This window comes from Cibotium barometz, chromosome 45, assembly GCF_041138505.1.
Source record: "Cibotium barometz isolate CiBa-2024 chromosome 45, ASM4113850v1, whole genome shotgun sequence".
NCBI classification, from domain to species: domain Eukaryota; kingdom Viridiplantae; phylum Streptophyta; class Polypodiopsida; order Cyatheales; family Cibotiaceae; genus Cibotium; species Cibotium barometz.
Genome location: NC_141090.1, coordinates 10,940,667 through 10,957,316, shown reverse-complemented (window position 1 = coordinate 10,957,316; position 16,650 = coordinate 10,940,667). Strand labels below are relative to the sequence as shown.

General features: G+C 37.7%; 1 protein-coding gene across 1 annotated transcript; it reads left to right on the top strand.

The window, feature by feature from the left end:
• Positions 1 to 1,112: 1,112 nt before the first annotated feature.
• Positions 1,113 to 3,517, top strand: LOC147612424 (pentatricopeptide repeat-containing protein At4g13650-like). The gene is made up of 5 exons (XM_086783499.1): positions 1,113 to 1,884; positions 1,997 to 2,137; positions 2,297 to 2,395; positions 2,495 to 3,047; positions 3,097 to 3,517. The coding sequence occupies exons 1-5, from the start codon at positions 1,113 to 1,115 to the stop codon at positions 3,515 to 3,517; spliced, it is 1,986 nt and encodes a 661-aa protein (XP_086639625.1).
• Positions 3,518 to 16,650: the final 13,133 nt, after the last annotated feature.

Here is a 16,650-nt window from a genome sequence, read left to right as displayed (position 1 = left end):
TGTGTTTTTTTATTAATCATAAAAGTATCTCCATTGATTATGGTTAAAACATCAATGTATATAGTAGGTTTCCTAATCTGATTTAATAAAATACAATAGTTATTTCATCATAGCACACATAATCAACACTACTTGCTAGTCCATTACTTTATATATTGATAATATGATTAGATATTTTTAAACAATATTAATCAACACTACTTGGCTAGTCCATTACTTTATATATTGATAATATGATTAGATATTTTTAAACAATATTTTTATCAATACAAATATTTAGTATCGTATCTATATAAATTTTAGTAACAATTTAGCTTGTTCATAACTCTCTCTCTCTCTCTCTCTCTCTCTCTCTCTCTCACACACACACACACACACGTGTGATACTTTTATAGTTCTTAAATATATAATACATCGTTAAAATTGTGCAATGTATGAAAAATATCTCATAATCATAAATATGATGTACATGCATCAAAACATGAAAATTGGTACATAAATAGTATATACATATTGAATTCGTATATACATAAATAGTATATGAGTTTTGTATATGCAATACAAAACTCATATTGAACTCAATATAAATGTAAGAAGAGTTTAGTGCATTTCCAACTTCTAAAATTGAGAAATAGCTTCAATAATCATGGTTGAAAGTTTGGCTAAACTAAAGCTTCTTCTTCTTTTAAAGAGTTCCCCCTTAGTTTTAGTACATTTCAAGCCCTTTCAAAAAAGAAAGTTTTGAGTTCTTGAGAGTTTTTAGTCATGATCATTTTCAAATTTCTAATATTAGTGTTTGTCTTGAAAAACGAAGGTTTGGGTAGAAACTGTGCACTCCACATCTCTGGCACAATCCAGGTAGGGTTCAAGACACTCTGAACCTCGAAGAGCCTGCGATGGAGGCTCAAGAAGAAGAAACAGTATTGCAAGACCACAAACTCTGGCGATGGCGATGGTGGTGGTGGTGGTCGTCGGAGGATGGTCCCTCCTTTGAAAGAAGGGATGCCACTGTCTCTTGAGGACTTTTGGTCAGAAACGTGCTGCACTTCCATACCTACATGGTCCAAAGAGGGCGAGAAACCCATCCATCTCTCGGGAACCACCGCGTTGCCATGTTGGTGGAAGTCGGAAGCATGTGCCTTGCCCAGCAGGTTTTCGATAAGCTGATGTGTTGGGATGAGTGTTCATGGAATTCACTTATCATAGGTTATGTTAAATGCGAGGTGTCACCGCATGCTCTCACCTTGTACCAGAAGATGAAGGATGTGGATTCTTTACATCCTAGTGAGTATGCTGTTGTGGCCTTGCTGAAGGCTTGTGCTATGCTGGAAGATTTGGAAAGAAGCAGCGAACTACATGATAACATTGCTAGAACAGGGTTGCTAGAAAGAGATGTTTTTGTTGGCAGCGTTTTGGTTGATATGTACACCAAGTGTGGCTCCCTTGAAAAATTGCAGGAAGTGTTTGACAAGCTCCCAGTTCACAATGTAGTCTCATGGACTGCGCTAATTGCTGGATATGAAGAACATGGCCATGGTGAGGAAATGCTTAACTGTTTTGAACAGATGCGAGATGAGGGCATCTCTCCGGATGCATGCACACTTGTTTGCATCTTGAAAGCTTGTGGCAGCTTAGGAATCTCAGACAAGGGGAAAGAAGTACATGCTGAGATTGTTGCCAAAAAAGGTTTGCTGAAAAGATATATTTTTGTTGGCAGCGCCTTCATTGATATTTATGCCAAATGTGGCTCTCTTCAAGAAGCACAAGTGTTTGACAACCTTGAGGTTCGAAATGTAGTTGTGTGGACTACACTTGTCTCAGGATTTGTGGAACACGGGCGCAGTGAGGAGGCACTCTCCTGTTCTGAACAGATGGAACACGAGGGTATCTCTCTGAATGCTGTCACATTTGTTTGCTTCTTGAAAGCTTGTAGCGGCATAGGAGCCACGCAACACTTTGGTTGATATGTATGCTAAATGTGGGTTGCTTGTGACAGCGGAGCACTTGTTTGTCAACCTTCCAGTAGTTCGAGATGTAGTCTCATGGAATTTGATAATTGCAGAATATGTTGAACATGGGTTTAGTGAGGAGGCACTCTACTTTTTAGAGAAAATGCATCAGGAGGGCATATCTCTAAGTGCTGTCACATTTGTTTGCAGCTTGAAACTTTGAAAGCTTGTGGCAGCATTGGAGCCACAGTCAAGGGACAAGAAATACATGCTGAGATTACTAAAAAAAGGGCTGGAAAGAGACCACCTTGATAACAGCATCTTGGTTGATATGTATGCCAAATGAGGCTCTCTTACGGAAGCACAAGAAGTGTTTGACAAGCATCCAGTTCGAACAGTTCTCTCCTGGAATGCTCTCATTGTAGAATACACAGAACATGGGAACGGTGAGTAAGCTCTCAACTGTTTCAAACAGATGCAAGATGAGAGCATCTCTCCGGATTCTGGCACATTTGTTTGCAGCTTGAAAGCTTGTGGCAGCATAGGAGCCACAGACAAGGGCCGGGAAATACATGCTGAAGCTACCAGAAAAGGGATGGAAAGAGAACTCCCTGTTGGCAATATCTTGGTAGATATGTATGCTAAATGTGGCTCGCTTGTAGAAGCACAAAAAGTGTTGTTTGACAAGCTTTTAGTTCGAGACGTTGTAACGTGGACTGCACTTGTTTCAGGATTCACTGAACACATTCGTAGTGAGGAGGCACTCTACTGTTTTGAAGAGATGCAACGTGAGGGCATCTCTCTGAACGCTGTCGCTTGTCTTTGCAGCTTGAAAGCTTGTGGCAGCATAGGAACCACAGTCAAGGGCCGAGAAATACACACTGAGATTGCCAAAAAAGGGTTGGAAAGAGAACTCCTCGTTGGCAACATTCTGGTCAATATGTATGCTAAGTGTGGCTCGCTTTCAGAAGCACAACAAGTGTTTGACAAGCGTCCAGTTCAGGACGTGGTCTCGTGGAATGCACTAATTGCAAGATATAACCAGCTTGGAGAGAATGAAAATGTTTTCCATGTCTTTGATAAGGCTGATAGGAGAAGGTATAAAACCAGATTTGGGAACATTCATTAGTGTTCTTAATGCATGTAGTCATGTGGGTCTAGTGGATAAGGGCGAGATGTACTTTGAGGCCATAAGCAATGACTATGGTTTCATCCCAAGTCTTGAGCATTACACATGCATGGTTGATCTCCTTGGCCGTGTAGGCCATATAGATAAGGCAATAGCAATGATCAGGAAGATGCCATTGCATCCTGATATTGTGGTGTGGCGCACTGTATTGGGTGCTTGTCGAAAGTGGGGCAATGTGGAGCTTGGAAGACATGCCTTTGAATATGCAGTACAATTGGATGAAAAGGACCCAGCAGTTTATGTATGCATGTCTAACATTTATGCAGATGCTGCCATGCAGGAGGAAACAAAAAAGGTTGAGGCAATGAGAGTAGAAAAAGGAGCGTGGAAGAAGTCGGAACTTAGTTGGTGGATGTATGCAAATCTCCCAACCTGCTAAAAGCATTGGTAGATTTCTGTAACCAATTGATTTGGATGCTGTATCTGAAGGAGTCCCCTGTCAAAACAAGTATTCTCTCCAATGGGGTATCGGACTCCCAATGTTTGTTTCCAAACATGGATAACAGGCCCTCGGAGGCAAATCATCTTGTAGGCAAGCTCGTTAATCACCATGACCACATAGATACACTTACTACACTCCTATGGTTTTCCCATTTGAAAATCCCCAAAAATTGGATTACAACACTTTTGAAGTGTTCATCACCCATTAGCGTACGGCATTACTCTCTCTGTCCTGAAATGTGCAAAGGTTCTCTCTTTTCAAATTAAAACTTATCTTGTTGCTTTTGCATGAAGTGGGAAATTGATGTCGCCTTTGCATTCAAGAGTGTGCTAGTTAAATGGCATCATACCATGCTTGAGCATTGAGCAAGGTGGACATACATCTCTTCTCAACCCTAACATTAACCTGGAAACTCTAGAGCTTTGATTCACTCTACAAGAGTGCCCCACATTAGCCTCACAGCTATGTTAGACTAAAACAAAGGTATGCACATAGAATGCCTAAGGTTGGATGGCGGGGGAGAATATTTTTCCAATGAATTTAGTTGGAGAGTATGGATAAAGAAGCAATTACCTCGTAGAAAAATGGGGTTGCAAAAAAAAAAATTTACGCATATTAGAGGTGCTCATGCATTGATGAATGAGAAAGGGATGCCTTATTATTTTTAGGTTGAAGCTGTAGCAAGCTGTTGCCATTTATATTGTGAATAGGATGCCCACGTGTAGTAGTTTATGGCATGATGTGTGAACAAAAGATTAATGGTAAAAAACTAGACTTGGCACATTTAATACAGTGAAACTCAAAAAGTGCATAGCTTCAAGCATTATCAGTCTCATCCTCAGCATGAAGTTGTGGAGGTATAGTGATTCCAACTCATTTACTATTTCAGCAATAACAAAGTTGGTGCTAGTTCTTTGGCATCAATGACACATTTTCAGTCGTGAGTTTAATACCATGAAAATGCTTAATTGAGATGTCCACCAAGGTAGTCCCACAAGTGCCAACTTATGACCCATTTTAGACATTGAAGGGATCATCTTCTTTGAAGGGATGACTTAGTTTTAGCACATGTTTAGCTGGTTTGCCAAATTTTCTTTTGTCTTGAAGCTTGGCTAGACATTTGGGATTTTGCAGCAACAAGAGTTGTGTGGTCCTTGGCTAGATATTTGGGATTCTACAACAAGAGTTGTGTGGTCCCTTGGGATTTTGTAGCAAGAGAAAGATTTCAATGGATAAACATATAACATAAGGGGCGTTCCAATAGACTTTGAGCTGTCGTGAAATCCCAAAAATGGATTAGACAATAGTGGGTCCTCTACAATATGCATTCTTGATTAAACTTTAACCCATTATTACTAAATAGCATGCCTACAAGTGACCACACTAGCTAGTCCAATAGTCTTACTCAACAATATCGCATGTCCAAGTGCTTACAAGTTTTTGTGTGGACAACATTTTCAAGTGCAGATGATTGGTCTAGAATTTGGGAGATTTTAGTAGATATTGACTTTGCTAATTAAAACGATGCCCCAACTTCATGCATCTTAAGCAATAAGAAGTTGGACTTACCTTGACGAGTCCATTGTTTGTACAATCAATTCACAATTGACCATGAGGAAGATTAAGGTTTGAGACAACTTCCTCATATAGAGCTCTTTGTTTTGCTCTAGCATTTCTCAAGAGATATGTCACCTTTATTGGATACTAACATTGATGCAAGTGTAAGTACAAGGAGCGTTGATTCATTAATCGTGCATTGCCAATGTTGCTATATAGAAATAAACACGACCGTATTATAACGACATGGCAGACATAAAACCAAGTATGTGGTGGGCTAATTGGTGAATGATTCATTCTAACTATTGCTTTGAAGAAACAAAGGTGGTGTGGTAACTTGCTGGTAACATGGATGTTGGTCTAAGCATGCAAGACATTAAATGGTCAATGATTCATTCTCATTGTTGCTATAAAGAAAAATAGTTCACTTTTTCAAATGACATGAGATTGATGCAAACCAAAGTGTGCACAATGTTGGCGATGATTCATTCTACATGTTTCTACATAGAAACATAGATGACTTTATGAAATTGCATGAGACTAAAGCTTTAAAAAATGATTCCAATTGCTTAACAATTCTAAAACGAGGATACTCTTAGAAGTGCATGTGCTAGAAATTTGAGAGTAATTGTTGGGAATGTGATGGATGCTTTGATCATTAAATGTAGAAACTGTCTCACAAAAATCTCACATATCAACATGTTAAACTATTGATAAAGTTAATCATTTTGACAACAACACTGTGGTGCATGATGTGTGAGTGGACAGAAAAAGTGCAAGAAAGGGATCTAAGAATAGAGATGGAGATTACACTCATGAAGGGACCATAGATCCACTCATCGAAGTCTTCCATGACACAGCCTTTTACTCATTAGCATGGAGTACACATTTGCGCTACTCATGGGAGTAGCCACCATGAAACCCATGTACCTAGGCCCATGTCCCATGTCCCATTGCATGTGCACTCTAAAATCACTTTGTTACAAACTATCCCCTCTTACAATGATTTCATCCTCAAAATCTAAGGGTGGTCGTGCACAAAAAAAACATATACAAAAGGCTATATACAAAAGTAAAAAATTGACCATAACTAGGTGTCGATGTCGAAGTTGCAAGACATCCGGGGATCAAATGGAAAGGAAGGTGAAATGTCATCAAAGATGAGGCTAATCATATAACCACCTAGATCAAATGGGAATCCAAGCCATGCAACCTCCAACACATGGCTCTCCAACCACCTGGGTCAAATGGTAAATATAGAAAACCAATGTCGATGATGAGGCTAGCCATAAATCCACCTGGATCAAGTGGTATATATAGGAAACCAATGTTAATGATGACGCTAGCCATAAATCCTCCTAGGTTGAATCAATAGCCGTAGTGCATATCACCCATCCATGAAACAAATGTGTGACCACCTACATTGAAAGGATAGTATCCATACTCTTCATCCAAGAACTCTTCATCCAAGGTGAAATGACCTTTAAAGATGCCATCAAATACATGGCCCAAATGTATGCTCATATGGTAATGATAATGCAATGTCTAATCATCCCATCTAACAATGTCTCCTAGGTTGAAGGAAAAACTAGCAAGCCCATTCTCACAGCCATAGTGTGAACCCAAATCATATGATCCACTAAAGATCTGATCAATTTGCATATTGTCATACCTCTCCTACGAGGTCTCGCCTCAACAAAGTCATCACTACTCTCATGCACTGTGCATGACTACTCAAAAACATGAACTATATCCACATAAACACTATTAGGTAAGCTATGAGAACTAGGAGTTGTGGTCAAATCAAGAATGAACCCACATGTGGAAGCCCTAGAGGAATATCCTGACACATCTAACATAAGAAGCTCATGCCTATGCTCATAGGTATCTCGTGAACCCACATGTGAAGTATCACTAACCTCGTGTGTAACAATGGATGCATCACTAGTCAAATGCTCATGATCTTCTAATAGATCCTTATTAACATCTAATGTGTCCCCATGATCCCTAGGAAGGTAGGTAGACATAGGTATATCCATTATGAGATCATGTCCATATGATCTAGCTCAAACACATCAATACCACATGATCTAGCTCAAACACATCAATACCACATGTGCATATGTGTCACTATCATCATCATGTGCATGTGTATCAATATCATCATGTGCATGTGTATTAATATATGTCAAAAGATTATTAATCTTCAAGCATAAATATATATGGTGTGCTTAACTATAATTATTGTGATTAAAGAATACTAATCCTATGGTGGGTGTAGCCTAATTAACAAAATAATGAGGATGATCCTAATGACTTAATCAAGCTTGACTCAAGCACAATTAGGTTACAAGATGGAAACTTGCACTCATAGAGCGGCTTGAGAGCTTCTTGTCTTCATTACTTGAAAATGACCCTTTTTATATGAGGAGGGTACACCTCTTAAAAATATGCTCATGTGGGATAATGTCCAAGTGTGATGTGGCTGCATTTTCTTGATCCTGGTCCTCTACTCATACCTTGCCCTCAATGGCACCATAAATTTCAACAATATCAACATGTGTTTGTGCGTTTGATACATCATCATGACCATCTGAATCTGTGTTAGAATGGTCTATATCCTCAGGAACATAATCATGAGGGCCAAGAGAGTAGGACACTCATGCAAGTCGCTAAAGAAGAACCATCCCATGCAAACAATGCCGAACCATTTGTGTCAAGGTAGCCAAGTAGTGAATCAATAAAGCCTCTATGTACAAACCATCTGGACCATCGAGCACATACATCCCTCTTATCAAAAAAGTGCCTTAAATGACTGGGCATCAAACCCTCAAGCTGGAACATTCAACCATGGCATGAGTATGCCATGTCGTCATTGTATGATGTCAGCAAATGAGGATCTAGAGGTCTAAGCCTTGAAGTACCAAAGGTATATGTGAACTTGGAAAAAGAATTGTGATCCAAGACATGAAATGGTAACTCATGTGATAATGAGCGTAGAGCCATCTAAAATGGAAACAAAGTGATGTCAATGTGACAAAAAAACTTGCACCATGGCAATCATAAGAGGAATAGAAAGAATAACCCATGGTCGCATGTGAAGAACCACCAAGAATGCTCACAGATGCTCAGATATATGTGAAATCTCACACTACATGTAAACAAGCCCAAACAATCACCAAAACATGCTCCCAAATCACCTACATATAAACAACCCTTATGCAAATCCAAAAATGTGCCAAACAAACCTCAAATCCACCCAATTACATGGATGCACACTCTGCATTTATACAATCTCCAAAAGGTGTGAAAGGATCAAAAACTTTAGGGTAAGGGGGAAGGTGTGAATGCGTAGAAGAAACCCTAAGGAAAAGTGTAAATAGGCATCCTTTTTTTTCTCTCAAGTAAAATTTTCCCCTTTTCCTCCTCATATAATGGGAGTCTACTCGATTATTCTTTTAATAGAGCATGCACTGATGCTATATCATTTATACCTTACACTTGCATTGCTTTTTTTTTTTGGGAACAAAAACATAAGTGATCAAACACTCTTAGCAGTACTTGGAGTGCTATATGGACAACAAAAGTTACCAGCTTCTCCATAGTTACCCTAGTTCTTCTTCTTCACTAGAGCTATGTCCGTTTGCCTGAGTTCTTCTTCACTAGAGATGACTAATTTGCAAAGGAGAATATTTGTTGATAAATAAGATGTAGAAACCAAAGGCCTTTTGGTCTGGAGCTGCTTCCTACTTAGTTTTTAGAGACCTTGTCCAGTAAGCATGATGTTAAAATAGAGCCCTCTGAGCATGTTGTCTCAGTTTTCTATCACTCTTATGTTGGCCTGTGTGATTTTGTTATCACTTTGCAAGTGCCTAGGTGTTGTGGAAGGCATACTTTTTCTTCAAGCAAAGAGCTTTGTTGCTTGTACAAGCACTTTCTAAGTCAAGACCCCTTTGCTAAAAGCAAAAGCTAACTGATGCTTTTGCCTTCTAAGCCCTCTTTGAAGAGGAATGCTCTATGAAACACTCCTCTCTACTTGTATCTTTGCCTCAACTACTTTGAACATGTAGTTTGTTGTTAACCTACCAATCTTTGTCACAAATTTGTCTCAATTGTATCTAACTCATAACCTATTTTATGAATCCAAACTTGATCTCCTTGATTAAGCTTCAAGCATGCTTAATCTCTCTGCATAAGTCCTCAAAGCATTATTCTTCTTCTTATTGCTAATCTCTTTCTTGATCAAGAACTTCTTAGATGGAAATTAGTCACCTAGTGATGCAAAATGTGTCATAAAAGATTGCAAGAACTTGATCAATCTTACACCACTTCCATAATGTTTGATAGCAATTTCTTTTTAAGAAACACAATTGCTTACAAGAAATGATCAAGATTAGGAAAGATTTGATCAAGAATCACTCACTGATATTAAGTTTGCTCAAGATTTGATTTTGCACTTAATCTTTACAAACTTTATAAATACCACTGTGCACAGCAAACTCTTCCTAAATCTACAGCAAAATTGTATATTGTACATAAATCTGCTTAAATTTACAACAGAACTATAATCTGTACATAAATTTGCTCAAATCTGTAAAAACAAAACTCCAATCTATACATTTTCTTGATAAACTTTTAATAAGATTTTCACAGCAACCACCAATATCTCCCACACTACCAAGAATCTAAAGAAACTAGGTAAATGTTGAAGGAAACTAGGATTTATGAAAAGATTTGATGATAGAAATCACTAATCAACAAAATTGTGCACTAAACTCAGAGAATAAGATTTTTGAAAATAGTGATTAGCATATAGCCAAAAATAATTAACACTAATCTTATTTATTACTCCACCAAAATCAAGATAAAAGTAATCTTGAAAAAATGTGTAAAACTTAATCAAAATTTGATTAAGTCTTGATTGCTAGTAAGATCAAAGCCAAAAGCTACCAAGATCAAAGCCAAAATCTCTGATACCACTGCAAGAAAGGGATATAGGGATAGAGATGGAGAATGCACTCATGAAGGGAGTACCACCATAGATCCACTCATCATAGGGAGTAGGACGTAGACATGGTAATTTTAGACATCTCTAGAGTACTCTAGGGTCGTAAGCTAATTTTGGACATCTCTAGAGTACTCTAGGGTCTCGCTATAGGGATGAGACCATTGATGAGACCATCACAACATTTATAAACAAAATAGCTTTCTCATTAGGCTCAAGTTATTTAAAAAAATCCATGCTAGTGGCTTTAAAGCAAACCAACACTTTGTTCTTTTCAACACTATTCTTTTTTAAAGCTTAAATTTAAGTGGTTGGTTTTTTTTACCAATCTTGTGATGCCACATGGCTAAATTTAAGTGGTTGTTTTTCACCAATTATGTGATTCGACATGTCTAAACCTCCTAAGAGCATTGTAAAGATAGTTTCAAGTATAAGTTGGAGACAAATATGCCTTGACAATTGCTTTACATATAGCCTACACTTCCTTGGAAATACTTACAATCCTTTATGAATTTATGTTGTGGTTGTAATATTAACCTTACATCTTGAGGTTTTGAGATTTTCCTTGTTGCCAAAGAATTAGAAGCTTGTTGATGTTATTTGAAGACACTTTCAAGAGAAAGGAATTTGGGCATTCTTACTACTATGTAGGCCATAGATAGAGATTTTGGACTTGTCCACGGAAGAGGTGCACATAGATGCTACTTAGCAATATGCTACTTAGCAATCACAACCACCATAGATGAAGATTATGTAAATATAGTAGAGGAGGGCAAATAGAGTTTTGCTACTCACCCACCAAAAAGATGCAATGAAAGCTTCAACGATTTTCAATACTAAATTACCTTGAAGCGTTATTGCCAAAATAAAGGGGGGCAAATTTAAGCTTTCTCATGCTTTTTTGCAAAAGCTAAAAAAAGGGTGATGCTTTAAAAAAGGGTGATGCTTTAAAATGAAAATGTTATTATACTACTCAAGTAAAGATACAAAGCCAGTCAAATAAGAGGGAGTCTAGGATGGTGTATGGTCTTTAATTAAAGAGTTTTCAAACTATTTCATTGGTAACATGAACTAAAATGTGTGGGTAGCTATGCATGTGAGATGTTAGGCTAGCCAATAAGAGGGAATCTAGGATGGTGTTTTGTCTTCAATTAAAGAGTTTTCAAACTATTTCATTGCTAAAATGAACTAAAATGCTTGGGTAGCTATGTATGTGGTTCCTCATGTACGTATAAAATACACAATATGAGGGCGATACAGAGGTTTGAGAGTAGGTTAATGTATTCATTGAGTGAGGGCATTGCTAACCTAGTCAATGAAATAGTCACATATTAAAGAAATAAGGATTTGGTGTTTAATCTCATTACATTTGAAAATCGCTTAAGCCTCCTTCATATAATGACACGACATTAACATGTCAATAATTCATTCTCATTTTTACACATGGAAAAAACTTTATGAAATATTATAAAAATGTAATAGGATAGTATATTTTTTTGCGCATCCACATAGAAATAAGAATACTATTAGAAGTGCACCTTTTAGAATTTCAAGGTTCGGAAGGCGACAAATATATCAATTATTGAATAAGAAGAACCTCTTCACATAATCCTTACAAATTAGCATTCAACATTAATCGTTAATAAATTTAATTGTTTTGATTGTAAAAATGTTATTTCTATGTATATGTGTGATGAAAAAGGAAAAAGAAAAACATCATACACAAGGTATAACGAGGAGGTGTACGAGTTTCCCATTAAAACTATAATCATAGGGGAATGTGTCGTTCCCCTGTTTAGATGATTGCTAGGCAATACTGAAAGTGGAGGATAGCACCTTCAATACTTTTTTTTATTGAATTTGGAGTAGAGCAAATTATTACAAAGGCATATAAAAAATAACAATGTACTTATGTTTACTTACCTATTTTTTAGGGGGAGGAAGTGTTTAGTTATAAAACCGATTAGTAGCAAGATTTTTATTAATGAAAGCCTCAACCTTTCCCTTTTTAGACCGTTTGAGAAAAAAAAATCATGAGCATTGTGTTTACCCTCCAGTGTACGTACACAACAAGAGTATGAAATAGTCAGTCTTGGGTACATTAAAGGGAATCATGTTTGTCTGCTTACTCCCAATGATGTCCACATCTCATATAAGAAGTATCTTTTCAGCTTGTACTCCAATGGCTCCTTTGAAATGTCCAAAACCTTTGATATGGACATTGTGTGGAAGTTGATGATTGCATCAAGGGGTATATCTTAGCTTGTAGGTCTATGTGATATCTTAGCATGTGAGTTGTATGAGGGATGTGAATAGGTCAATCTATTTCTACTGTGCATGAGGCAACATAGGTGCAACATCATATAAATTTGGACCTCTATTTTAATTGGAAATAGATGTTGTCTCATAAAACCACATGCTTGAAAAATAGATAAGAAGGCTTGGTTTCTTAATTAGGTCCTTATGTGCACCAGATGCTCAATTTTATTTCAATGTCTTAGCAATGGTGATGGAAGAAAAATCAGCCAAAGCTCACAACTCCTCCTGAAGTTTGGAGTGGCTCCACGAGGTACATGTTGGCCAATTGCATAGGCAAGGATCTTGTTAAAGCAGAGAGTAAACCTGTAGGCTGCACTGCTAAAGGCTAAGATGGTTAGTACTAAGGTAGCCATCCTTGTTAAGAAAAAGTTGATGGAGGAGTTGGTCCCCTTGAAGTTGTAGATGAAAGCACAAGAAAAGAGAGCTTAAGGTATAGATGAAAGAGAAGAAGAAGATGATAAAAGCCATGGAAGTAGAAGAAGTGAAGGTGTAGATGAAAGAGAAGAAGATGATGATAAAAGCCATGGAAGTAGAAGAGCCTCCTATTAGAATCTCACTCTAGCAACTTACTCTTCTCCTAAAGCAGTAGCTTGGTTGTTAATGGATCTCATCGTCTTTTCCTCAACATCTCATAGGCCTCACAGCTCCATAAGGTATAGGGGAGGATCTTGTCAAGCAGCTGATCAGCCCCGCTGAAGGCTAGGATGGTCAGTACTACAGTAGCCATTCTTGTTAAGAAAAAATAGATGAAGGAGTTGGATGCCTTGAAGTTGTAGATGAAAGCATAATAAAAAAGAACTGAAGGCGTAGATGAAAGACAAGAAGAAGATGATATATACACCTTGCCATAGATGTATATATATACCCTTCTCATGGATCAATATACAAGTCCCTTTTTTCATGGATCCATATGTATACTCCTTTGTTGGATTGGTATGTATACTCTTCCCATAGATCAGTATATATACTCTTCTGATTGATCAATGTGTAAGTACCTTTTTTTATGGATCGGTATGCATACTCCTTTTTGGATTGGTGTACATACTCTTTTAAAGGATATGTATAATTTATCATCATATAGATTGGTACATGTACTATGTTCATAAATAGGCACACATCCTCTACTCATGAAATAGACATCTCCTAAATGATAGATAAGAATACGATCGGTATGCATACTCTTCTCATGGACTTACGCATAGCAAGATACTTTTTTATGGTTGTCACTATTTTTTACCGTTTGTCCCCCATTGCTCCCTCGAAATGGAAAGCTTGTTGTGAGGCTTCAAGGAGAAATGCCCCTTCAAAGAGATGGTGTCTAAGAGGTCTTGTTTCCAGAAAGTAAAAAGAAGAGAGAATGGGAGAAAATAGGGCCACTAATGCAAAAAAGGCTAAACACATGATGCATCGAATGCAATTTATTAAAAAATTAAGGTGCCCTCCCACATGGGTATTCTCTCCCATGTTTTGCCTTCACATGATTTGACTTAAGTCATTAATATGTATGCCAAAGAGGGTATCCAAGGGCCTTTGTTCAAGAAAGTGGTATATTGAGGTTCAAACTAAGGTTTGAACCTTAGCACCTTTGCTTTCATCCTTGCTTTGAGAAAATACGCCGTTTGCCAGAGACAGAGCCCGCTCTTAGGGGAAAAAAAAGAGCCCTACAAACTCTCTAGAGAACTCCAGCAAGATCCCACCGTCTCTCTAGAGAAAAAATAATTAAACTTCTAATGGTTTGGCCCGAGGAATCCAGCAAGATCCCACCGTCTCTAGAGAAAAAATAATTAAACCTCTGATGTTTTAGCCCCATACACTCTAGTTGTTTTTCTAAGGTTCTCTTGTCTCAAATAATTAATTAATGCAATGAAAGATTTGATACCCATATTTAGGGAGACATTCACCCTCCTATTGTGCATAGATAATGTAGTTCTTATGACAACACTTAATGGAAGATGTTCAAAAGCTTATGGACGTCCTATAGCAATTCTATGCTTTTAGAGAAATTGATGGTGAATGTAAAATCACATTGTCAAGATCATGATTCACGTAAGGGACTTCTCCACCATATAAGGCAATGGAGGTAGTGTACAATTTGGGAATAGAAGTCATGCCCAATTGTAAAGGGCAGGAGTGTATAGCAATGTTGAGGTTGGGCCTTTGATAGAAGGGTATATTCTACATTTGAAATTTCTTGCAACCCACCAAGGATCATGTTTGATACCTTATTTATACTAGTGTTAGAGGTATACAAAGATAGCATCTTATTTTCCACATGGATGAATATAGAATGGATCCAAAAGAAAAACCTCACATACTTTTAAAATTCAAGAACAAACCCCATACTCCTTGAGATTGGGAGATAGCATCTCATTTGCTAGGTGGATGAATATAGAATGGATCCAAAAGAAAAACCTCACAAACTAAACCCCATATTCCTTGAGATTGGGAGATTGCCTCTACTAAGGCCTATTAGTGGCTAAAGGATTATTTAAAAAATGAGTAGTAGAAGCAAATTCAAGAACAAGCCCCATATTCCTTGAGATTGGGAGATCACCTCTACTAAGGCCTATTAGTGGCTAAATGATTATTTAAAAAATGAGTTTTATAAGCAAATAGAACCCAATGAATTCACTACGTGGTGAGAGAGACAAGTTTAACAAGAACATTTTTATACTACAAAATACGAAAATCTAGTCCACTTTGATTTTTCAAAGATTACTGAATATCAAAGCTACCCAACTTAAAAACAATGCAATTTGCTATGCGAGACGGAGGTAAGTCAAAAGGAGGGGCAATCAAAAAGTGCAAATAACGTCTTTTGGATGGAAAACTTGTGGAAAAACACAAGGTTTAATGTATTTTGCCCTACGAAAAATTTGAATAATACATGCACATTTAAGACTTCAAGGTATCAAATTTTTTAGATTTTGGGAGGTTTGAGTTATAAAAAACTTCAAATTATTCAAAAATTTCTCCAATTTTGAGAGATGAAGATTTTTCACCATTTGGGTTATAGTTTTTATTTTTTGACACCTGGGAAAAGTCCCTTCTGATGAAAACAAGACACTCCAAATTTGTTGCCTTTGGTAGCAAGCAAATTCCATCAATACAGCAATCCTGAAATAGTAAATCTTGAAATAGCAAATTCCATCAATACATCAATCTTGAAATAGTAAATCCACCGTTGTGTGAAGAGATAAACACCTCCCAAATCAGATGTACCTTGCCCAAAATAGATAAAAACACCTCCCAAATTAGATGTACCATGCCCAAAATAGAGAAAAGCACTAGCACCTCCGTTGCCACCCTCAAGTGGGACCACACTATCACATGCCCTAGAATGCATCCATGATGCTTTTTTAAAAGTAAGAGACAAGAACCATGTATGATGCCTTCCTAGCCAAGAAAACCTTAAGCTAGAATCACCATAAGTCACAAGACCCAACTAAGAGTTTACATAGTCAAGAGCAACATGATACATCCCGTATCTCACCTACTACGGGTCGATTCTATTCAAACGGTAAGATAAGAAAACCGAGGTTCGATCCGCCCAGTGGCCACAAAGAGATGAGTCGAGTAGCCAAGCTGGTCATAAATTCAGCCCATGGCCGAGGCACCCACCACTAAAGGAACTCAGCCCATGGCCGAGGCCCCCACTGAAGGAACAAAGCCTTTTTCTCTTGAGAAGCATGGAGATGATGACCAATACTACAAGCACAAAAGGCTATGGCACCTTTTGTATGTTGGGGGCTTTAATATGGCAACATTGTCACAAACAAGCCTTACTATGTACAAGCAAGAGCTAGCATTCTGACCTCACTTATAGTGCCATAGCTCCCCTCCTAAGGCTGAATAATTACTCCTCTTGATATACAACCCCTTTTTGTTCCTCCTTAGCAAAAACTATGTTTATGACTGTGTCAGCTCATCCTCATCATCATGCAGCACCATCTTATGATAGGCAGAGTACTAGTCGTGATCCATATTCTAAGTAGGGAATCTTTAAATTTATACATAAACTTTAGAGATTTTTGAGTTTTTTTTTTGTATACGGAGATATTTCTTTTAAAATTATTATTTTTAGTGGGGAATTGATAGACCGCACGCCATTAAGCATGCCGGAGGAGGGGGTGGGTATTAAACCCACATTGTCGCAGTGTAGGGGAGATTTTTGAGTTAGGTGAAGGGA

What these genes read in the sequence shown, in the direction of transcription:
- LOC147612424 (XM_086783499.1), top strand. Translation starts at nt 1,113, where the DNA reads ATGTTGGTGGAAGTCGGAAGCATGTGCCTTGCCCAGCAGGTTTTCGAT. An exon ending in TGAACAGATGGAACACGAGG is followed by an intron (nt 1,885 to 1,996) that starts GTATCTCTCTGA and finishes TGCTTGTGACAG; the next exon opens with CGGAGCACTTGTTTGTCAAC. An exon ending in ATACACAGAACATGGGAACG is followed by an intron (nt 2,396 to 2,494) that starts GTGAGTAAGCTC and finishes GTGGCAGCATAG; the next exon opens with GAGCCACAGACAAGGGCCGG.